We start from the raw sequence: 23,994 nt of genomic DNA, 5'->3' as shown, positions 1-23,994 counted from the left end.
TTATTGTATTCTAAACACGCCACAATATTTTATTCTGTTAGTAGTTCAGTCGCTATTAATATTTAAAGAAAAAAATAAAAACTACAAAAATTTAAAATTCTCAAATTAATCATTTTATATATATGAACAAATAATTTAATAAGAAGAACTTAAATAATTTAATAATTAAAATTTGTTAAGAAATAAAACTGACGTGAAGTGTTTCTAAAAAAATTAAGTCTGTTGAGAACTTAAGTTAGGTATATATCAATTTAAGTTCTTAATTTGGAATTGATTGTAAGTTTTGACTTTTCTCTGTTGTCGGTTCAATACTAATTTGGTTGAGAACTTTTCTTCTTAAATCATGTTTGTATATGAAAACAAAAATATGTTAAATGTGCTCCATCAAATTAAATAGTAGTATTATTATATTTTCATATTTTTCATCACTTTCTTCGATTATTAAATGCTTGTTAGGTTCTTGTCATTTTGTCAGAGAATTTATTATGGGTAATATTAGATGATCAAAACTTTTATGTGAAAAAAAAAAGTTAATTAGTATTAATTTAAATTTAAGACGAAAAAAAATTAAAATTATGCATACATACATAAAAATAAATACAGTGACTAATTTAATAGTTAATTTTTAGTATTCACGTAACATTTTAAAAAAATAATGTTTGTAATCTCGTAGATTCAGTGTTTTACTTATCGGTCTCGCTATGTTACCAACAGTATTCTGTCAACTTCTATCAACTCTTATTTATAATTGTGTTTAATGAAAGTGTCTTCGTGGATGTGTCTAATAAAAATGTCTTTTTTATGACTGTGTTTAATAGAAGTGTCTTTATAGATATATTTTCTAGATGTGTCTCTTTATATATGTGTTTAAAATATAATAATTAATTATTATTGACAATAAATTGACAAATAATATGTTAGTACCCTATACTTTTTCTTTACTTATATATATTTTGCACCTATCACTATTAATAATTTAATTGTGGTTTTAAAATTTTTTATTTTTTATTGTTTTGCTTTTTCAAACTTAAATTGAAGAAATATACAAATTGAATATCAATTTAAACATGTATTTCATTTAAATATGTAGACAGCTGTATATATAAACATAACATAAAGACAAGATGTGTACATGCATGTTGCCTGTTATTATGGCTCCAACAACAATGGAGTTGCATGATGGTGGTGCAATCATGGAGAGTGATAATAATATTAGAGAAGTGTGCTTGGTTTGGGAGAATTTGGAAGTGGAAGTAGTAAGCAGTTATAGTAATGAAAGAAGGAAGAAAGTGTTGAATGGAATAAGTGGATATGCTGAACCAAACAGAATCATGGCTCTAATTGGTCCTTCTGGTGCTGGCAAATCCACTTTCCTTGATGCTCTTGCTGGTATCTACTCATTCATACTCATTTATAGTTGAAAACTCAGGTGCAGTTAATTTTACGTGAAATTAATAGTTAATAGCTTTTTATTTAACAACTCTCATTTATCAACTGTACATAAATTTTTATCCCATTATTTATATGTTTTATATAATCATTTTGCTTTCAGCCATCACTTCTTAACCATGATTCATTTGTTATCTTTTTCTGATCAACCATCTTTTATAGATATATATAAAATCAATCACCAAATTTATTGCTTATTATTTATATTAAAATATATAATATTTTTTATATACACATAATATTTTTGTATGTCTAGTATATTTTGTTCATAGTATATATGGTTTGTAATCCATCACACTCTTATTACTTATATAGATTAATCTACGGGAACTTTTTTATTTTTTTATATATGATTTTTTTTTTTGGTAAAAGTAAAAAATATTGAATTTTTTTAGAGTTTTAATACTGTAATATAAAAGCTGATATAAGGAAAATTTAGGGCAATTTCTGATTTTTTTTTTTAAATTAAAAAATCAATGGATGCGATTTCTAATTGTTAAAAAAATAAAAAGATAAGTGGATGTGTGCAATTTCTTATTTAAAAAATATTAAATAATGAAACTAGATGCAATTTCTAATTTTCTTTAAAACAATAAATAATAAAAATCGATGGGTATGATTTTTATTTTTATTTTTATTTCTAATTTTCATATTCATGCATCATATTAAAAATAATTTTTGTTAATTTACTATATATAATGGAACATGAAAAATAATTAGTGTATATTTTTTTTCTTAAAATACCTTTTATTATATGTATAATCTATAAAAATATTTTGTTAAGTTTAAGAATTGAATCCACAATCTTTTTAGTTTTAGTATATATTATACTTAAAATTTAATTTTGATGCACTGATAATATAAAATATTTTATACAATTTTTTAATCATATTTATTATTTTGAATGACCATTCACACTATCAATATAAAAAAAACAGTTATTTCTGTCAACGTGGGAATACGGAATTAAATACACATGTAAAACTGCTTTATATTAACATTACATCAAAATTAATAGACACATTATTAATACACTAATATAATTAACTAACACTAATTTTGACGAAAAAATAAATCTCTCCTGACTAATTATTGATATCGGTTATTTTTATAATAATCTAAAATTATCTTATTTAAAATGCGTGTCAATTTAAAGACATTATGCGCCATTTGTTATTATTGAATTTTCTTGCGAAAATACGAATTTAATGGTAATATTTAAGCTCGACAAAATTGTACATTAAACCGTCACAGGATTCGATGATAATATTTGTCGTAAAATTCGACCATAAATCTGACAATAATTACCACTTTTTAGTAGCACAGCAACCTAAAAAAATATATTTCTTACCCCTAAAAGTCCACTTTCTTTCTCTGTCACTCAAATTTGTAATTTTATTTGTTCACCAAAAACAAAGAGAATCTAATATTATGTGTGTGTGTTTTTGTCATTGTAATTTTATTTGAATTTGGCAAAAAAAAATAGGAAGATATATTGAATATTGATCGTATGTTCTCTATTATGTATTATTTCTTTTTAAAAAAGAATTTCTTATACTCTCTCTGAATGTGGATTTCTCAAGCATATGAGAAACAAGACTTATTCCATGACTTGATTTTAACAATTAAATTAATTATTTTTTTAAGAAAAAAAAAAAGCTTAAAAGTTTCCAAATTCTCTCCCTTTTTTTTTTCTTATAAGTTCTTTTTAAAAATCACATTAATTCCCCTTTGATTCAGGAAGGCTTGGCGGCAATGTTAGAATCACTGGAAATGTAACACTCAATGGGACTAAGACAACTACAAGCTGCAGAAACATTGTAAGTTTCAAAACAATAATAAATTAATAATACATAGTGTCTAAAGAGTAAAGAAAATATCTAACTACAGATGTCAAGTCCACATTTATAATTGTATCACAATATTTCATAAACATTAGAAATCTATTGTTGATATTATTCTCTTGCACAGAAAAATGTTATTTTTGGATCTTTTATCGAAACAAAAAAAAATAAGGTCGACCAACTACAGCTGATGATTCTTGTACAAAGAAATAAAGTATCGACCTAAAAAGAAAATCAGGTTTAGATGAGTGTGGATGCATAATATAAATGATAATACGGTTAATCTGTTAAGATATGTATGTACAAAATTTTTTTATTGATTGACTATAAAAAAAATGCTTTATGTAACTAGAAATATGTACTAACTTGCTTTATGCACATTTTTTTATACATTGTATTTTTAATATTAAAAATAATTAATAAAAAAATTAAACAATTTATTTGTTATATTATAAAAAATGTAAAAAAATGATATAAATTATTATACATTTATATATAGTGAAAACTCATGTGCAGTTAATTTTATGTGAAGTTGATAGTTGAGAGTCGTTAAATAATTTGATAGGTTTAACTAAATTATCATCTGATCACTCTCAGCTATCAATTTCACGTGAAGTTAACTGCATATAAATTTTAATCTTTATATATATTAAGTTACATATTTTTTAACTAAATAATTAACACTAAAATAATCAAACTTGTAATTAAAGAATAATTTAATTTATTTATAATAGTATAAATAATTTTTTTATTAGATACCAAATATATGACTTTAATACCATGAGTAATTTACTGTTTGCAAATGAGTTACAAGAAGTAGATGATTGCACAAAAATGTACATGCAAATAACTCTACATAAATTTCAGCTATGAAACTATACCCAATCACTTACGGTGTGTTTGGGAAATCCGTTGGAAAGGAAGAATCACGTTTAGACTTTTTCAAAGTTTTAATTTTTGGTTTGGCAAATTATTTTTTTATAAACGCAGAAGTGATTTTACTACCAAAACTAGCAACTATTTTTAGTTTCTGCGTTTTTTTAATGGGCTTTTAGCTATGGATACTAATCATTTAATGTGTGTTTGGATTACAGTTTACAAACGAAAATTTGCATAAAATTGATTTTGTAAAATTGATTTTAATGATAAGTTAGTTTGAGTTAACGTGATTTATGTTTATAAACTGTAATCCAAACACATGCTGTATATATTTGGATTGGCATTTATCAAATTGGAGTTTGAATGAACATGATTTTATGATGCATCTGCAGAATTATGTAACTCAAGAAGACTATTTCCTGGGAACTCTAACAGTGAGGGAAACACTAACATATGCTGCTCATCTGAGACTTGCTGCAAACAAGAGCAAAGATGAGATTGACAAGGTTGTAGCCAAGACGCTCGATGAAATGGGTCTTGAAGAATGTGCAGAGAGCAGGCTTGGGAATTGGCATTCAAGAGGAATAAGTAAAGGAGAGAAGAGAAGACTCAGCATTGGCATTGAAATCTTAACTCAGCCTCATATACTTTTGCTTGATGAACCTACCAGTGGATTGGATAGTGCTGCTGCTTTCTTTGTCATTTCATCTCTCACAAGCATAGCACATAATGGAAGAATAGTATTATGCTCCATTCACCAACTTAGCAGTGAAGTTTTCAATCTCTTTGATGATTTGGTGCTCCTTGCAGCAGGTGAAACTGTCTATTTTGGAGAAAGAACTAATGCTATTAAGGTGGGTGGTGAAAAGTTAGACTCTTTTATTTTCTAAGGTCTTATTTCGTCCTATTTTAGTTCTTTGGTTAAAAACTTAAAATTAATTGTTTTTTTTGTCTTAAGAACTACAACTACCCAAAATGTTATATCTAAAACTTGAAGAACTTACTAGATTCTATTCTTCCAATTCAGTTCTTTGCTGATGCAGGGTTTCCTTGTCCAACAAGAAAGAATCCTCCGGAGCACTTCCTTCGATGCGTTAGTCCAGAGTTTGATAATGTTCTAAGTCTAATGCGGTCCAAAAATGTCAATGTTAGTACATAAAAAATTATCTTGTAGTAATTGTTTCAATGTTTTTAGACTTTTCTTAAAATGCTTTTATTGTTTGTGTTTTTTATGTTTAGGATACCCCATCATCATGGAATTCTTTAGTGAATATGACTACAGAGGAGACCAAATGGAATCTGATAAACAGTTTCAAGAATTCCATGCATTCAGCAAATGTGAGAGAAAAAATCAGAGAAATCAAACTAAGAGTAAGTCAGTTTATAAGATAACATTCCTCTATTGTTTGTATTTCATTAAATTTCAATTCAATATGTTGCAGAAAGAAGCTGTTATTGAGAGAGCATATGATACTAGCACACTGAAGCAGCTATGCACTTTGACTCACAGATCATTCCTTAACATGACTAGAGACATTGGTTACTACTGGTTAAGGATCTTGTTCTACATCTTAGTATCAGTGTGTGCTGGTTTTCTTTATCTAAATGTAGGAACAAGTAATAATGCAATCTTGCCAAGAAGCAAGTGTGATGGATTCATCTATGGCTTTATGACCTTCCTTTGTATTGGTGGCATGCCCTTCTTCCTTGAGGAGTTAAAGGTACACAAATCTCAAATCATGCCAATGGATTATGGAAACAAAAAGAGTCTCACTTCCTTCATGATTTCGAGTACTAGGTGTTCGAAGGCGAAAGGTTTGGGAGGCGTTATGGCGAGGCCATTTACGTGCTGTCGAGTTTCATATCATCACTCCCTTTTGTTGTTGCCATTTCCCTGACTTCAGGAACAATACTTTACCACATGGTGAATTTTCACCCTGGATTCTCTCATTACTGCTACTTTTGCATAAACCTCTTCTGCAGCATTTCTGTCACAGAAGGCTCCATGCTTGTGGTTGCAGCACTAGTCTCCAACCAATTGCTAGCTATTGTAACTGCAGCTGGTGTATCTGTAAGCATTTCATCTTCACACAGCGAGCAGATCACTCGACTAATCTAAGTTGGTTTTGATAAAAGTTTGAATTTTCAAATAGGTACTCATGTTGATGCCATCAAATGTAGCCAGAAGGATAACAGACATTCCTAAATTCTTCTGGCGCTATCCAATGTCCTACATCAGTTATATTGCATGGTCCATAGAGGTACAAATGTTCATACTCATATTATACAACATCAAGCATCTCATACTAGTCGATGTGAAACCTGGGGCATCCCATAATCCGCAAGTCCCTAACACATTCACACACATATATATATCATGGTAATGCATGATTGATATATTAACACAGGAATCTTTATTGTGAGAATCAGGGTCAATACAAGAATGACTTCGTTGGACTTGAATTTGAACCACTAATACCTGGGGATAGGAAGATAAAAGGTGAGGTGATACTTAAGGAAATACTTGGAATCCAAACAGATTATTCAAAATGGTGGGATGTTGGAGTCTTGGTTTTGTTGTTAATATCTTATAGAGTGCTTTTTTACTTGGCTCTTAAGCATAGGGACAGAGCTTCATCAATATTACGCACCACAATGAGTGAATGACTCTCCTTCACATTTTACTCACAAGAGTAGTCAATATCCTCATCTCACATAATTAAGGATAAGCGCTTCATATTTTTATCTTACTACATATATTTTTGAGTAAAAACTCACTTGTAGTAATTTTTGTATGGAATTAATAATTAAAATTTATTATATGTTTAATAATTTTTAATGATTAATTTTAGATAAAAATAAATGTATTTGAGAATCTATTCTCCATTATTTTTCTGTCTCTCATTTCCATGTCATAGTTAAATAATTTGGGGTTTTACATACGGATTAGGAAATTGATTTTGAACTTCCCACTTTATTTATAACTAGAATGAGATTCGCGCATATTGTGAGGAGGTAAATTAATTATATTATATAATATATTCTTATACTGTTTAGAAATTGATTATATAATATATATACTAATGTTAAATTTGAAATATTTTATATTAAAAATATTTTACAAAATATTTATTTGATAATTTGTATATAATTCTATATAATTATTCAACAAAAATATAATACAAATTGGATTATAAATTATTGTTTTTAGGAATTTGAATTCATTTATTTTTAAAAAAGTCATAATTTTTTTATATTAGAGTTGTAAAAATCTATATTTTTGTTATTTTCATTGTTTACAAATAATTAAAGAAGAAAGTTAGAAAAAAATGAATTCAACTGAAAATACCAAAATATATTATAAAATGATGAATTAATTTTATAACTATGATGATGTATTTAAATGTATTTAGTAAAGAGATATTATGCCAAGATATGATTTGTAAATAGACTAAATAGTATAGTAGTGAGAATCTTATATAATATGTATAATTAAGCTAAATAATGTGGAATTTAAATATTTGTAACTAAAATTTTTTATAATTATAATTATTATGACACTTTATATGTATTTATTTATTGTATTCAATTAGTAATTTATATTTCGATTGAATAATAATAGGTAAATTTTTTTTTTGAAGATAATTGACTGATTTTTATATATTGTCATATATTTAGAAGTGTTGATGTGACATTATTAAAAAAAACAAAATGACTAAAATTTATTATATAAAAAATTAACATCAACTTTTGTAGATTATTTTTTGGTGACTCAACTTTTATAGATTATAAATAGGAGTTGATTGTGTAATGTAAAACTTGAAAATTGTACAAAATTTTATTGAAGGTAAGGTGGCAATCGAAGTGACTTGACACTTACATTAACAATAAACCAAGGTTCTAAAAATCGTACTGGTTATCGAACCATTTTAGTTATTGATTTATTAGTTTATTAGTTTAACTGGTTCAATTGTGATCCAATTAAAAAAATTGTTTATAATAAAATAATAAATAAATTATAAATAAACTCTCTTAAAACGTAATTACAGTAATATAAAATTTAAAATATCTTCTAAATTTAAAAAATATATAAAATATCATAAACCAAAATCTTAAAATCTTAAAAAAATATATAAACTCCAAATATGAAGGAGTAGACATATTAAAATTATGTTAAGAACAGCATTGACAAAAATTGAAGGAATACTATATTATTATACATAGTGTTCATCCAATAATTGACAAGAATTGAAGGAGTCCTATGTTATTATAGTTAGACTACATAGAGTTCATCCAATAACTGACAAGAATGGAAGGAGTACTACGTTATTATACATAGAGTTTATCCAATAACAATTAATATTAGTATGCACTAACATACCAGTCTTACAATTTACAAAGATCGAAAGAAATACATCTTAATTGAATGAAAGTGTTTCTTATTTTATAGCAATTACACTTACGAACAAAAATCATATCAGAAGAACAAAAAAAAATGGAGTTATGTTACGCTAATAAATCTGTACTTAGATTCATACTTCTTAACATTGTCAATAATTATAAATCAAACCAAAACTAGTGAATTTGCCCCTCCAAAATGGGTGCGGAATTTGAACACAAACGCAGTGTTGGGAGTCCTTAAGATCATATAGTTTCTAGCAAACTTCTCCTTAAGCTCATCCTTCATATTCCAAACACAACAAATTAAAAATCCTAAACATTATAATTGTCCAACTAATAATTACCTGACAAAAATAATTAAATCTAAAGGATGGTCTATTTTCACAACCCAGGCAGAAGCAGTCTATTTCCAGCATTTAAAGAACAGCAAGAACAGAGCAGTCACAATCTAGGCATAACTAAGTTACAAAATAGAAACACAAGCAGCACATCACCAGCACCATATCACAAAACACAAAACAGCAGCAGAACAGAGCAGCCAGAGCTAATCAATAATCATTAATAAGATAATCATTCAATAAAAACATAAATTATCAAATTAAGATCAAAACAACAATAATAAAATCAAGATCAAGAACAACAAACCACAACAAAAACAATTTATTGAATTAATAAGTTATCAAAATCTCAAAAAACAACACAACGACCTAATAATCAAAACAAGTTAACAAAACAATCTAATAAGGTAAATCAAAGTTAACAAAACAACCTAATAAGATAACACACACTAACAGTATCTCTCAAAAGGATAAATTCAATCAAAAATACCATTATTAACAACACAAGAGACTGAACAGAATCAGGAATTAAGAACAATCAACAAAAATTAAAAAACAGCAACAATTAATCACCTTAAATCAGAAATCAATAAATTTATCCATTAAAATTCAAAAACAGCATACTCCATTTACTCAGAAATAAAAAAAAAAACAACAGCAGAATAACAAATCCATTCTAAAAAATAAACTGATTAAGTGCCGTGCATCACAAGATACTATGGGTAAAATTAATATAAGTTGTATCTTTTTTTTTAATGCTAAAGTTGATTAAATTATTTTAACAACTCATATGTAAAAATTTATTTAAATGAAAAAGACAATGACACAAAACTTATATTTAAATATTTTATTAAAATTAATTATATTTTAAAATATATATTTATAAATAAATACTTAAAATATTTTTATTATATTAATATGATAGGTATATTTACATTATAATACGAAAAGAAAAAATAGAATAAAAAATAAATAAAAACATAATATTATAAAAGAAAATAAAATAAAATAAATAAGTGTGAATATAAATTCACACATAAAAGACAAATAATAAAAATGAATAATAAGAGTTCAATTATACGTATTAAAACAAATAATATTAATAAAAAAATAAAGAGTACATAAAGAGTAAGTAAAGAATAATAAAATTAGTCATTAAAAAAAAAATAAAATTGAAACAATATATAACAATATTTATATTTAGGTATTTTTTTATGTGCTCTGTTGTTTTTATTAAAAAATAAGTTTTTTAAAAATTTGGTGTAAAAAATTTGATAAAGTTATCTTTTATGATAAATTTTAAATATTTAAAAATTATTTATATTTATATTTTTAAATTAAATATTAATATTTATTTTTTTTAATAAACTAAGTAACTATCTATAGACATCATAACAAACACTTTATTAAAATGTATTACAGATCAAATAACAGAAAATTTAGCAAAAGTCAATAAATCAAATAATGACTACTAATAAAAGAACTTGAAATGGATTCAAAACAAAAAATATGAGATTTGCAATCAACTAAAAAACACACGAAAATATCAATTGATATCAATTTAACTGTGAATTAATTGACATTCAATTGATGTTGCTGTTAACTTTTTTTGATGGTTAAATCTTTTTGTTCCCCTGTTACTCATACATAATCTTCTTCGAATATTGTAAAAAGCAATATCGTAATATTCCACAAACTCTATTTTGAAATAATACATCAAATTTAGATTTATAGCTGAGAACTACGACCATTTTCATTTCATCAAATTTAGATTTATAACTGAGAACTACATCTTTTCCATTTCATAGTAACAAAATGTTATTATACTAAAATAAATAAGATAAAAGCAATAATAATTTTATAAAGAACAATAGAAAATGCAGGGATCAGTTCTCAAGTCACATTGTAACATGTGTTGTTACCAAAGAAATTAGACCCACAGCAACATGAATGTCATTCCCCAATTAACTACCTCACACCTCAATGATGCAACCTCAAGTTCATTCAAGAAGCTGAAGTTTTATATATTTATATGTAAAATTAAGGGATTAAATTTTACAGAAAATAAATAAATTAGTAAAGAACCTGCTATGGGAGTTTTCAATCTATACCTAACCATTGGTTGGGCAAACTGCACAAACAACTTCAATCTCTCCATAGAATTTAAGCCAATTGTAGGGTTATAAGTTTAATATTGAACAATTTAGTTAAATATTTGTGTAAAATACTAAAACTTACCAATAAATTTAAATTAAGAGTTTTGTGCGATCATATATGTTTTTTGATAACTATTCAGGCGGTTAGTGTAAAAAATAGTTATTTTTACTATGTGGTGTTACTTAACTAGATACATGTGTGACAATATATCAGAGTTGAATTCACAAATTAAATCTTTAATTTATTCACACAAAAATGGAAAGTTGTTACTCTTATACTTACACATTCTATAATTCATTTTAAAGTATTTTGCTGTACAACATCCTCAATACTAAAAAAAATTGTAATCTTTTTTTCCTCCCACATGTCAAAGAATGAGTCTGTTTTGATTTAATAGCATATTGAGTTTTATCTATAAATTGAGTTTAGACTATTAAATTTAATGTAAAATAACTTATATAAATATTAATTTTTATTATAAAAAAGAATACTTAACTTATCAATTTTTATATGTTATTTTTAAGTTAATAAATAAATAAATATTAATTTTATTATAATAATAAAAAATTATAGCATACTAGAATAAGATACTAGAAAAAATACTATATAATATAAAAAAATATACTTAAAAAAGTATAAAAAATGATTATAACAAATTTAAAAAGATAATATTATAATTTAATATTATATTTTTTTAATAATTATATATTTAAAAGTAATTTTAACTAATATTATCCAAATAATATTCATTTTATTAAAATTAATTTTAATATAAAATTTTCAACCATAAATTAATTTTAACTCCTATTAGTAAATTGAATTAAAATTAACATATAAAAATGTACTCATATTTATTAAATTTTAATAACATATAAAAATTTAACAATTTTTTAAATACTCTTTTTATAATAGGAGTACATTTTTATATATTTTAAATACTTTATAAAAAGAGTATTTAAATAATTTATAAAAAGAATATTTAATAAATATGTTATTAAAAGAGTATTTAAAAAGTTGTTAAATATTTATATGTTATTAAAATTTAATAAATATTAGTATATTTTTATATATTATTTTTAATTCAATTTATTAATAAGAGTTAAAATTAATTTATGTTTGATAATTTTATACTAAAATTAATTTTAAAATAAAATGAATATTATTTGAATAATATTAGTTAAAATCACTTTTAAATAGATAATTATTAAAAAAATATAATTTAAATTATAATATTATATTTTTAAATTTGTTATAATTATTTTTTATACTTTTTAGTATTTTATTTTATATTATATAGTATTTTTTTAGTATCCTATTTTAGTATGCTATAATTTTTTATTATTATAATAAAATTAATATTTATTTATTTATTAACTTAAAAATAACATATAAAAATTAATAAATTAAGTACTCTTTTTTATAATAAAAAATAATATTTTAATTTTACATTAAATTTAATAGTCTAAATTCAATTTATAGATAGAACTCAATATGCTATTAAATCGAAACAGACTCATTCGAATGACTAGGGACATCCCTTGCATGCATAATTCGAATCATCCTGATTCTAACTATTCTAAGATTACATGTATGCATAATTCGAATTGGTCAAATTCAAATTAGTGTTGGTTTATTTTATTCGAATAAAGCTCATTCGATTTGCATAAGAATATGCTTTTAGGAAATTTAACTAACATTCTTCTGTTTAGTAGAATTATATAATTTAGACCTCTATTTAATTTAATTGTGTATTTTGTTCTCTATATTATCTATTCGTTGATGAATATGGCTAAATGTCAATCTTTTGATTTTATGAGGTTATACAGTGAAAAATACTATAATTTTTATCAAAAAATTATTTAATTATTAATTTTATTTAATAAAATAAATAGTTATATTAATTCGAATTAAATATTATTATATTTTTTATTAGCATAGACAATATAATAATAAAGAATTGCTGATATATGAGACCTATATTTAGACCCAAATTTTTCATATCAATAAAATTTCTATCTTAATTAAAAAAATCTAATAATAATATAATAATTAAAAATATTAAATAAAAATTACAAATAATTAATTATTTTATTTTTTAATTTAAATTTTAAATTTAATAAAAAAATTTAATAGTTATAATTAATTTTAATTTAAAATAAGATTTTGTTAGGTAGACAATAATTTTTTGTTAATAATGGACTCTAAAATTAACCCAACAAAATAAAAAAAATACTCCATCCAAAATACTTTCTAAACCCTAATATTAAAATAACTATCTCATACCTATTAAATTGAACATTTAACATATCCATTATTCACCTTGTCTACCTATACTTTACTTTTCCTTTGAAATAAGAAACCTTCAAATTTCAAATATGAACCAAAGTGGAGAGCAACGCAACACAAAGTTAATCCGTTCCACAATGGAAGTAATTGAAGGAAACGATTACTTACTTACTCAAATTCTTGTTCGTCTTCCTTTGAGAGATGTCAAAACCTTCAAACGTGTCTCCAAGCGGTGGCGCTCTCTCATCTCCGCCCCTTACTTCCGCCACTGCCACACCACCGTAAAACGAAGAATCTCCTGTTTGTTCTTAAATCCCCCCGTCAACTCTCCACATCAGGAATTAAACTTCTTCTACTTGGATCAGAAAACAGCTTCGTTCTTCCCCAAAATCCTCGATCTGCCTCGTTCACGTATATCACAATCTTGCAACGGCTTAATGCTTGTCCAATCGAGGAGCGACACGTTCATCTATAACCCTACCACCGGACACAAGAAACCCTTGCCTTCTCCCTTTCCATCGTTTGACGAATCACGTTTCAGGTATTACTACTCTCTGGCTTTTGATCCCTTGCGATTTCTTGGTTATAAGCTGATCTGCATTTATCATCGCGAGTATTCGAAAGAAGACAGTTACCGAACCATGATTTACTCCTCGGAATCCGGTGCCTTTTGGAAGCACTGCGGCTCTTCCTTCTCGGCTCCCATTAACATGCATTTTGCACGTGGTGTTTATTTCAAAGACTCAGTTTACTGGATCGACACAGAAAGCAAAACGACACTGCGTTTTGATCTGAACGAAGAGCTCGTGAAGGATGACATGCCTCCCTTGCCGCAACAACATCATCAACATGATGCTGCTGGTTACGGATATCGATGGGTTCTTGCACCTGCATGCGGTTACATGAATTCAGTTGGATTTGACTCTAAGTATCGTATAAGCATCTTCCGATTGAAGGAAGATGATTATTCATCACGGTGGGTTCTGATGCACAGCGTTGATCTTCGACGATGTATAAATCTTCGAACTATTTATCAGATAATAATTCTTAAAAACTACTTCAATTTAGGGTATGCATGCAGTATACTCCATCTCATTGAAGATGGTGAAGATGAGATGACTTTGTTGTTGCAGATACCAAACAAAGTTATTGCTCTGCGGTTAAAGGATAATACCTGTGATGATGTGTTGGACTTTACAAGAGTAAAAGGAAATTTCCTCCGTTATTGTTCCCCTGGATTTAAGGGGTGGTACAGAGCCTTTGGGTTCATTGAGAGCTTAGCTTGTGTTTAGACATAGATCTTAGTTTTTTTGCTTTCTTTGATTTGATGATGTGCAATATTTGATATTTAATAAATTTTAATTTTATTATTTATTTACATTGTTCTTCATTTTTTTTAAGCAAAGGAAATTGTTTGTCAACAAATATTTTCCATTATTCACAATATGCATGATAAAGTTCCAATTAGCTAGTGTGAAGACTAAAAATAGTGAGATAGATGAATATTTTGTTGATGCAGGACTATACTAAGAGAAGATTTAGATTCAAAATTATATTTGTGAAGATAAGTTTTACAAGTATATAGCTTGCAAGGAGTGAATATGTGTGGATCCTTTCTATTGTTGAGGATAGGGCTGGCAATGGGTAGGGTAGGGTAGGGTTTGGACCCTACCCTAACCCTACCCGCGGGTTGAAAATTCTATTAAAACTCTACCCTACCCTACCCGCGGGTTGAGAATCTCTCAACCCTAACTCTACCCGCACCCTAAAGTTCTAAACCCTACCCTACCCTACCCTACCCGCAGATATATCAATTTTTTTCAAAATAAATATAAAATTCAATCATTTCAAATTTTATACATATTAATAACATAAAAAATAACAAACTAATACTCTAAATTACTAAATTGACTAACTAGTTTAGTGGTTGTTCACTTATTGTAAGTCATTATATAAGAGAGGTTGTAGGTTCAACTCTTATTTCTTTCACTATATACTTAATTTTCATAAAATATGTGTTATATATTTGAGGTGCGGGTAGGGTAGGGTAGGGTACACCCTAAACCCGTACCCTACCCTACCCGCAGGCATACCCGGACCATACCCTACCCTACCCGAACGGGTTGGACCGGGTTGGGTACCCGCGGGTAGGGTATGAATTGCCAGCCCTAGTTGAGGACAATGTCAAAGATGACAGGGGTATCAAATTTTAATTTTGTATAGTTTTTTCTTTATTTAGTGGGTTCTATTTGTACTCTGCTCCATTTGTTGTGTCGAACCTTTCAAAACATAAGTATATAACTTGCACATAAATTGAAAAATGACATAATACATGAGGAGTAAGGTCATTTAAGTATAAGTGCATGGGTCAAGGAAATAGAGAAATAATTGAAAAAAGTGTAAATCATAAGATTCAAGTGAATTGGTGAAAGTAACCAAAATGTGTTTAAATTAAGCCTAAATTCATAGTAAAAATCGGTATAATTATGCCCATTAAACCTGATAAACAAATTTATGCAGCTACAAATATCATACAAACTCACACATTAATATTTTGAATAATAAAATAATATGTTATTTAGATTCAAACAAATCATTTTAACATTTAAGTAGTAGACCAATATATTTTTTTATTTTGTATTTGGAAGATACATTAACATACAACAAGACAATGATACTAAGTAAATTGTAGGGATTGTTGTACACCAAATTATGTACCAACTTAAAAAATATTGAACAGTTTAATCAAATATTTGTGTAAGATACTAAAATTAATCAATAAATTTAAATTAAGAGTTTAATTTTGATAACCATTTCCGTGGTTAGTGTGAAAGATAGTTATTTTTACTACGTGGCATTACCTAATTAAATACCAATTTAACTAAGTATCCTTTAAAAGTTGTACAATATTCAACCTTTTATTACAATAATTTAAAAAATAAATAAAACAAACACATCTAAAAATTATAAATAAATTTAATATTTTTTTAAAATTAAATACACATTTAAAATACAAATTAAATAAAATTAAAATTTAAAATTTAAATTTCAATTTTAAATTTCGGTTTTAAATTTAATATATTTAATTATTAATATATTACGATTTAAATATACATACAAAAATCAAATTAATTAAAATTCAAAATTCATTTTCCTATGTTGTGAAATACCCATAAACTCGTGTTGGCGCTCCTGTTGCTTAGTCTATAAATGGAAGCAAGCAGCCTGGGTTTCAATTCATTCATTCCCCTTCTCATTAACCTCCTCTCTTTTTTGCGTTTACTGTGTTTTCTACTTTTCTTTTTCTCATAGAATCTATTCTATTTTTCTATCTTTTCATTTTCTTTCTTTGTCATTTTAAGCTTTATTCTGTTGTTCTGTTTTTTTCTCATCACTCTTAAGAATCCATTCTTATAATTTTAGATGTGTTTATGTTGTTTATTATATTCTTATGTACACATATAAATTTAGGTGAATGCTACCCAACCCCCTCTAAAAATAACATGTAAGTTACCCTTCATTATGTGTCACATTATAATTGGTCCTTATCTTAACCATAGTTGGGGCGTCAACGTCATCGCCATCTACTGTCCTCCCACACAACCTCTCTTCTCAGTATAGTCAGCGCCTCTTTTTGCCATAGATCACTTCTTACTCACATAATTAATGATTAATTTGGTTATTAAATTTTTTTATTAAAAAAACATATCTTTATTTAATTACGTGATGGAACATATATTTATATGTAAAATATAATTAAATAATAAAGTACGAATAAATTAAAAATTAAAAGAATAAAAACACTATAAAAAATACTTGTAAGAAAGTTAGATTTTATCATTTTAAATTTGTGTTATTAATTTTAACAATTTATTTTTTTTTAAAATAATTTATGTGCGATAAAAATATATTTTTTCTGATTTTAATTATACTTTTAAGTACTTTAAATAGAGTTATTATATTATATTTTACATATGAATATATGTTCTATCGTGTAATTAAATAAAAAATTGTTTTAATAAAAAAATTTAATAACCAAACTAAACATTACTTAGGTATGTATTTCATATTTATCTCTTAAATATTTATACAATTTATTTTTTAAACTGTTATATTGGTTTCTTCTCTAATATAATACAAAAAATAAATTTTCATAAAAATAATTTGTTTAATTATTAATTAAATAATAAAGTACTAATAAATTAAAAATTAAAAAAATAAAAATACTATAAAAAATTAGGTAAAAAAGTTGAATTTTATCATTTTAAATTTCTGTTATTAATTTTAATAATATATTTATTTTTTAAATAATATATGTATGATAAAAAAATATGTTTATTTGTTTGGAGTACAAATTTTATTATTATATTTGTATGTTCATGATTTTAATTATACTTTTAAATACTTTGAATAGATTTATTTTATTATATTATATTTTACATATAAATATATGTTCTATCACGTAATTAAATAAAGATATATTTTTTTAATAAAAAAATTTAATAACCAAATTAACCATTAATTATGTGGGTAAGAAGTGATCCATGGCAAAAAGAGGCGCTGGCTATACTGGGAAGAAATGTTGTGTGGGAGGGCAGTAGATGGCGATGACGTTGGCGCCCCAACTATGGTTAAGATAAGGACCAATTACAATGTGACATATAATGAAAGGTAACTTATATGTTATTTTAGAGGAGTTGGGTAGTATTCACCATAAATTTATACTTAATTTTGGATGTGTTTACGTTGTTCATTATGTTCTTTTATATATATATATATATATATATATATATATATATATATATATATATATATATAAGTTTTTTTACTTGAGTTTTGAATGTGTTAATAAAATATTTAGGATGCATTCTTATAATTTTGAATGTGTATTTGAATTTAATTTTTTTCTGTGTTCAATATATAATTTAGAACTATAATGACAATAATTTAGATATGTTAATACATAATTTTAAATGTGATTATGTTTATTTAATTTTAGATGTGTTTTTGTCTTTTTGACATGAGTTTTAAATGTTTTGAATAAAAAAATAATTGAAGTGAGTTTAATTAATTTTGAAAACTTTAATGATTTTTTAAAAATTAGTACACAAAAAGTTGTTACAAGTTTTATTACTTTTATGGTTTGTTTGCAAAAAATTAATGTATTGCAAATGGTTACAAATTTTATAGTGATAAATATTAAAAATAAAAGTGATTTCTTAAAAATAGAAAATATGATTAATTAAAAAATTAAAATAATAAAATATTAAATTTAAAGGCTGAATAAAAACTGAATTTTATTGTACCAACTTAAAAAATATTGAACAGTTAAGTCAAATATTTGTGTAAGATACTAAAACTCATCAATAAATTTAAATTAAGAGTACATGTTTCGTACAATCATATGTTTTTTTAGATAACTATTCACTCGATTAGTGTAAAAGGTAGTTATTTTTACTATGTGGTGTTACTTAATTAGATACATGTATTATGTATCAGAATTAAATTTACAAATTAAATCCTTAATTTATTAATACCAAAATGGAAAGTTGTTGCTCTTATACTTACACATTCTATAATTCATTTTTAAGTATTTTGCTGTATAATATGCTCAATACTAAAAAAAATGTAATCTTTCTTTCTTTCTACATTTCAAAGAATGAACATAGAGAAGTAAAATGAAACAAAAGAACAAATTGAAAAAAAATTATTATTGAGCATGCTGCAACCTTTTTCTAAATCCTCTGAGACCAAACACAACATTTTGGCTATCAAGATAAATCTTCTTTGTGAATTCCCAACCTTTCTTTGTGATGCTTTGGGGGTCCCTTAGAACAGGATCATTCTTATCATATTTCTCATACAAAGAACTCTCTCTAATCTGAATTTCATAGCCAATGTACTTCAAACCAAGTTTTCTTGCAGGTTCACCATAATATGTTTCTGCAAAGTTGTGCCAAAGGAACAACTTGAATGAACACTGAGCCAGGCCTCAAGAACAAGAAATGTGTCATTGCTGCGCCGTGGACGCCGATCATCACATCACTTGCATTCAGTGACCTATAAATCTTGGCCAATTCTGTTGTTCTGTCTGGCTTCAAGACTTCGACTTCAAAGCCGATTTCCTCAGCCATTTTAACCATAGAATTTTCATTTGTTACTTCTCTTGATTTGTCTCTAGAGAGAATAACCAACTTGGGTTTCTTCAAAGGATTCTCTTGTACTTTTTGCTTAATTATGTACTCTTGTTTCTGTGGAGATTCTGATTCTGGTTCCGATTCTGATGATGGGGATGAAGACATTTGTTTTCTTAACTTTTCTTGTGCTTCCCTTTCTTCATCTTGAATCAATCCATGAATCCGCGGCCAATAGGCCTTATCGAGAAGGTTTCTAAAGTCAACAATGCTCTTGTTCCTTTGCATCAAAGCCGAATCCACCGTGAGCTCATCATGGATTCTAAGGCCAACAATGGCTTCAGGGAAGCAATGAGTCCTGTTGTCTCCTCTAAAATCGATGGCCGGATAATCCGAAAGGTGAGAAAGAATGTCTCCGTACTTGGTGATCCACCAATTGTGATATTCAAGGATCACAAACACAACCTTCTTGTTGAAATGCTGGGAGGTAATGTACAAAGGAATGATTCCATCGTTGAATTCGTGGTACACATTGCCGGTATAGCCCCCATTTGAGAAGAACACGGCCGGGACATCATGTTTGACATCACAACCATGGCCTGAATTACCAAAATTCACTCTCTTTGAGATGAGGTTTAGCTCGTCAATGGTCTCCATTACACTCTTCTCCCAAAAATTATTTTATATTAAAATAATAAATAAATTATGGGGAATGCTAGGGGACAATAACTTTGTTGAACAATATGAACAACTACTAATCAAATAAAAACACATTACACCTCCAAATTAATCCTCTAAATTTTAATATTAAAATAACTATCCGTATACTAGTAAAATGAACATCCGATATATTTATTGTTTATATTGTTTAATTTTTTCATTGTTTACCTATACTTTAAAATAGTCTAATATAAACTTTAAAATATCTTCTAAATTTAAAATACTACATCAAATGTCATTGGTCATAAGTCTTAGGTTCTTTAGATAAAACACTACTCGTCTCTGGATTTTAATTTTTTCTTATAAATTGTGTGTAAATTTTGGTTTAACCTGCTAAAAAATTTTATTTTGATCTCTTTACATTCAAAAATTAAACTTTTGTTCCTCCCCAAATTTTATGCTAACTCTGTCCCTGCTCCTGCTTTAGATTGAAAGATACCGTGGATAATAAAAAAAAATATAAATAAAAAAGTTAGATTATAAATATAAAAAAGTTAGAATGAGACAATTCAAAGGGTAAAACATATTTATTTCAGATAAACTACACCAATAACCAATTAAAGAATTTTGAAAGAAAAGAAAAATATGTGATAAAACCCATACAGAATAAAAGTTAAAGGATCAAATATTTTTAATTAATGTCTACTATGTTAGTTAAATAAAATAAAGAAAATTGCCAAATAATTAAAGTGGCTTAAAATTTTTTTTAAGTTAATTATTCATGTTTAAAAAGATGTTATAAAATTATTTTTAAATTTAAACTAATAAAAAAATACGTTATATGTCTATCACGTTTCTTTATACAATGGTCTTGTATAATTTTTTTTGTCTTTTTATTTGTCTTATATAAAATAAAATAAAATAATCCAAACAAATATTTTATGAAAACCGACTGAGTTTGAATTTGGTCTGATCGACCGATTTTTGGCCGGTTTAACAGTTTGTAAACAGTTTTAAATGTAGTAATTTTTTATGCTAAACTAAAATGTAAAAAGTATTTGGTTTGTGGTTAAACCGATCTAATCAGTCGATCCAATTTTTTAACTTGTTTTTAATACTCCAAAGTCTGGCTCGAAACTTTGGATTTTTCACTAAAATAAAATAAAAAATTTATTATTTTTCAAAATCTCATTTTTTAACCTTAATTTTTCAAATACGATTTTTTTTCTAAAACAATTTTGCCGCACCCGTCGAACTCTATAATTTTTTTATAGAGTTCGGCTAGCTCCCGGAGAACTCAATTTTAAATTTAAAAAAAATGACTAATTCAAATTCTTAAATTTCACTATCATCCTCTTCAAAGTATGTAGGAGTATACAGGAATACGCCATATTTTTATTGGAGAAATAATAGTTTTTTTTTAATTTATAATGAAAAAAAAAACCTAGTTAAATATGGCTTGTTCCTGTACATATGTGTATATCTAGAGACGATGATAATGGTTGTTATTGCCGCCATCAATGTTATGTTAGGAAATTATTTAATTTCTTAATTTATTTGTGGGCAATACATATATTAATTATAATCACAAATTATGCTATTTTAAATTAAATGACTTATATAATGATGATCTCATTTATTGTTATAAATACTAATTGAATAAGTCATTATTACTTTTGATTTGGAATTAAACGAGAATAAAACTAGATATTATCTTTTGTTCCTTAGATAATTATCTTTTTTGGATTTTAGATATATTATTTTTTGGGTTTTAGATACTATTTTATTTGGGTTTTAGGATTTAATGATGTCATGCTCAAATATAAATAGACCTTCAGAGTTTCGGTCCACAGTATACCAAAGCCGCCTTTGTTGCTTTTTCCCCATCAAAAGAGTTACAGTTCAGCGGCCTAAGAATACAAAAAGCTTTGGTTGAGGAAGATCGAAAGAACCACAAGATCCAAATTCTTCCATCAATTTCTGACTCTTATGAGTAAAGGTAAGTTTCCGCATTATATTATATTTTTTGGTGATTCAACATGGATGATCTAGATTAATGAAATTTATTTATTCCAACGAGTGATATCAAAGCCATCCATAATTTAATCATCAAAATATTCCATTTTTATTTTCTCTGGATCAATATATATATGCGTTACATATTACATTATGATATTGCATATATATATATATATATATATATATATATATATATATATATATATATATATTAGATGTTGCGACTGTGTGCATATATGTGTTTTTTTGGTATTGTTTCACATATATAATATGTCGCCGTTTGGGTTACTTTGGTATATATATAAATATATGTATATTAATCATATATGTATATTAATCATATATATATATATATATATATATATATATATATATATCATTATTTGATTATATATTGAGACATGTATATATTTTACATGAGACGGTCTTTCTTTTATTAGTTTAGCAAAATTTTTTTTTTAAGTAATAAATTGATTTGTTTTTTAAATAGTAATAAACTATTGCTAATCTTTGATCGTCTCCGATCTGTTTGTGTACCATTAATTGGAATAAAATTGATTAATAATCTTTTTTGGGATATAATGATTATTAGGTATAATAACTTATGTGAATATTAATCAATCCAAAAAGAGATTTATATTTGGTCAAATTATGTGTATATATTAATAATATTTGAATAATAAAAATATTATTTAATTATTACATAAAAAAATTTGTAACAATTTGGATTAGTATACCCATTTATTTTATAAAGATTTGGTTTTGGAATAAATTGATTGAACATTATGCTGTTGAAGTAGCCTCTTTTGTGAAAATTGATTTATTTAAAACATTAGGAATATGGTGATATGTAATTCATGCGAATATTAGTCAGCCCAAAGAAAAGTCTATATTTGGTCGAATTGTATACACATATTGATGGTAAATACATGTTTGGGTAACTAATTAAGAATAAAGTAATGTTTATTATTTATGCGGACAATAATCGCCCCAAAGAAGTTTATTGTTTGGCCAAATAATAAGTATTGCACATTTTTATTTATTTTCTTAATTATGCGGTCAATAATCGGCCCAAAGGAAGGTTATTGTTTGGCCAATTAATAGAAAATATATGCGGTAATAAATAGGTTGTGAAGTTTAAGTTTCCATGTGCGCATTAAGTCGGTCCAAAGAAAGGCTTAGTGTGTGACAGGAATTTTGACAATATTTGATTACTGCAATGAGAGTATCACTTACAGTTAATTTTTCTATCCAAAGATTGAAAATTAATGTTGTGCTAGATATCTTAATATGGATATTTTTTCTCATTAATTAACTAATGTTTACTGCATGTTCTTTTTGTTCTAATCCAGAAACTATGGCTTCAGCTACCAATGTTTCTGCACAAATTAGCAGTATTTCTATGCCGAATGGTTCAAACTTTAAAGTTTGGAAGGATACCGTGGAGTTTATCTTCGATTGTATGGATCTAGATATAGTTCTTCGAGAGGAGAAACCCACTTCCAATCGAATGAGCATTATGATCATGAAACGCTCAATTCCTGAAGCGTTTCGGGACTCAATTACTGAGGATAAAGATGCCAAACAGTTCCTAAAGGATGTTGAAAAATTCTTTACTAAGAATAAAAAGGCGGAGGCAAGTAGTATTTTGAGCAAACTTGTCTCCATGAGGTATAAAGGTAAAGGGAACATAAGGGAGTACATTATGGAAATGTCTCATCTTGCTTCAAAATTGAAAGCACTAAAGTTAGAGTTGTCTGAAGATTTACTCATGCATTTCATTTTGATTTCCTTTCCTGCACACTTTAGGTAATTCAAAGTGAGTTA

General features: G+C 26.1%; 3 protein-coding genes across 4 annotated transcripts; 2 read left to right on the top strand and 1 right to left on the bottom strand.

Annotated features, from left to right (window-relative positions):
* The first annotated feature begins 1,109 nt into the window (after window positions 1–1,109).
* LOC112759182 (ABC transporter G family member 15) lies at window positions 1,110–7,004 on the top strand. 2 transcript variants are annotated; one of them, XM_025808003.3, is made up of 9 exons: window positions 1,110–1,389; window positions 3,190–3,269; window positions 4,565–5,026; window positions 5,200–5,319; window positions 5,412–5,543; window positions 5,615–5,893; window positions 5,971–6,243; window positions 6,326–6,433; window positions 6,603–7,004. In XM_025808003.3, the coding sequence occupies exons 1-9, from the start codon at window positions 1,125–1,127 to the stop codon at window positions 6,837–6,839; spliced, it is 1,956 nt and encodes a 651-aa protein (XP_025663788.3). In that variant the 5' UTR covers window positions 1,110–1,124; the 3' UTR covers window positions 6,840–7,004. The 2 variants fall into 2 exon arrangements, with proteins under 2 accessions (XP_025663788.3, XP_072075854.1); XM_072219753.1 differs by having other exon boundaries at window positions 1,246–1,429.
* A 6,439-nt stretch (window positions 7,005–13,443) lies between these two features.
* On the top strand, window positions 13,444–14,646 carry LOC112756563 (F-box protein At5g07610-like). The gene has a single exon (XM_025805181.1). It carries the CDS (start codon window positions 13,444–13,446, stop codon window positions 14,644–14,646), a length of 1,203 nt encoding a protein of 400 aa, XP_025660966.1.
* Window positions 14,647–19,052: 4,406 nt separating this feature from the next.
* Window positions 19,053–20,154, bottom strand: LOC112756562 (xylan glycosyltransferase MUCI21-like). The gene is given in 2 exon segments (XM_072219754.1): window positions 19,053–19,305; window positions 19,307–20,154. Coding segments are annotated over 2 exon segments (1,080 nt in total). The 5' UTR covers window positions 20,146–20,154; the 3' UTR covers window positions 19,053–19,064.
* Between the last annotated feature and the right edge of the window lie 3,840 nt (window positions 20,155–23,994).

Source organism: Arachis hypogaea, chromosome 16, assembly GCF_003086295.3.
Source record: "Arachis hypogaea cultivar Tifrunner chromosome 16, arahy.Tifrunner.gnm2.J5K5, whole genome shotgun sequence".
NCBI classification, from domain to species: Eukaryota; Viridiplantae; Streptophyta; class Magnoliopsida; order Fabales; family Fabaceae; genus Arachis; species Arachis hypogaea.
The sequence above is the reverse complement of the archived record's forward strand: the minus strand, read 5'-3'. Positions and strand labels throughout refer to the sequence as shown.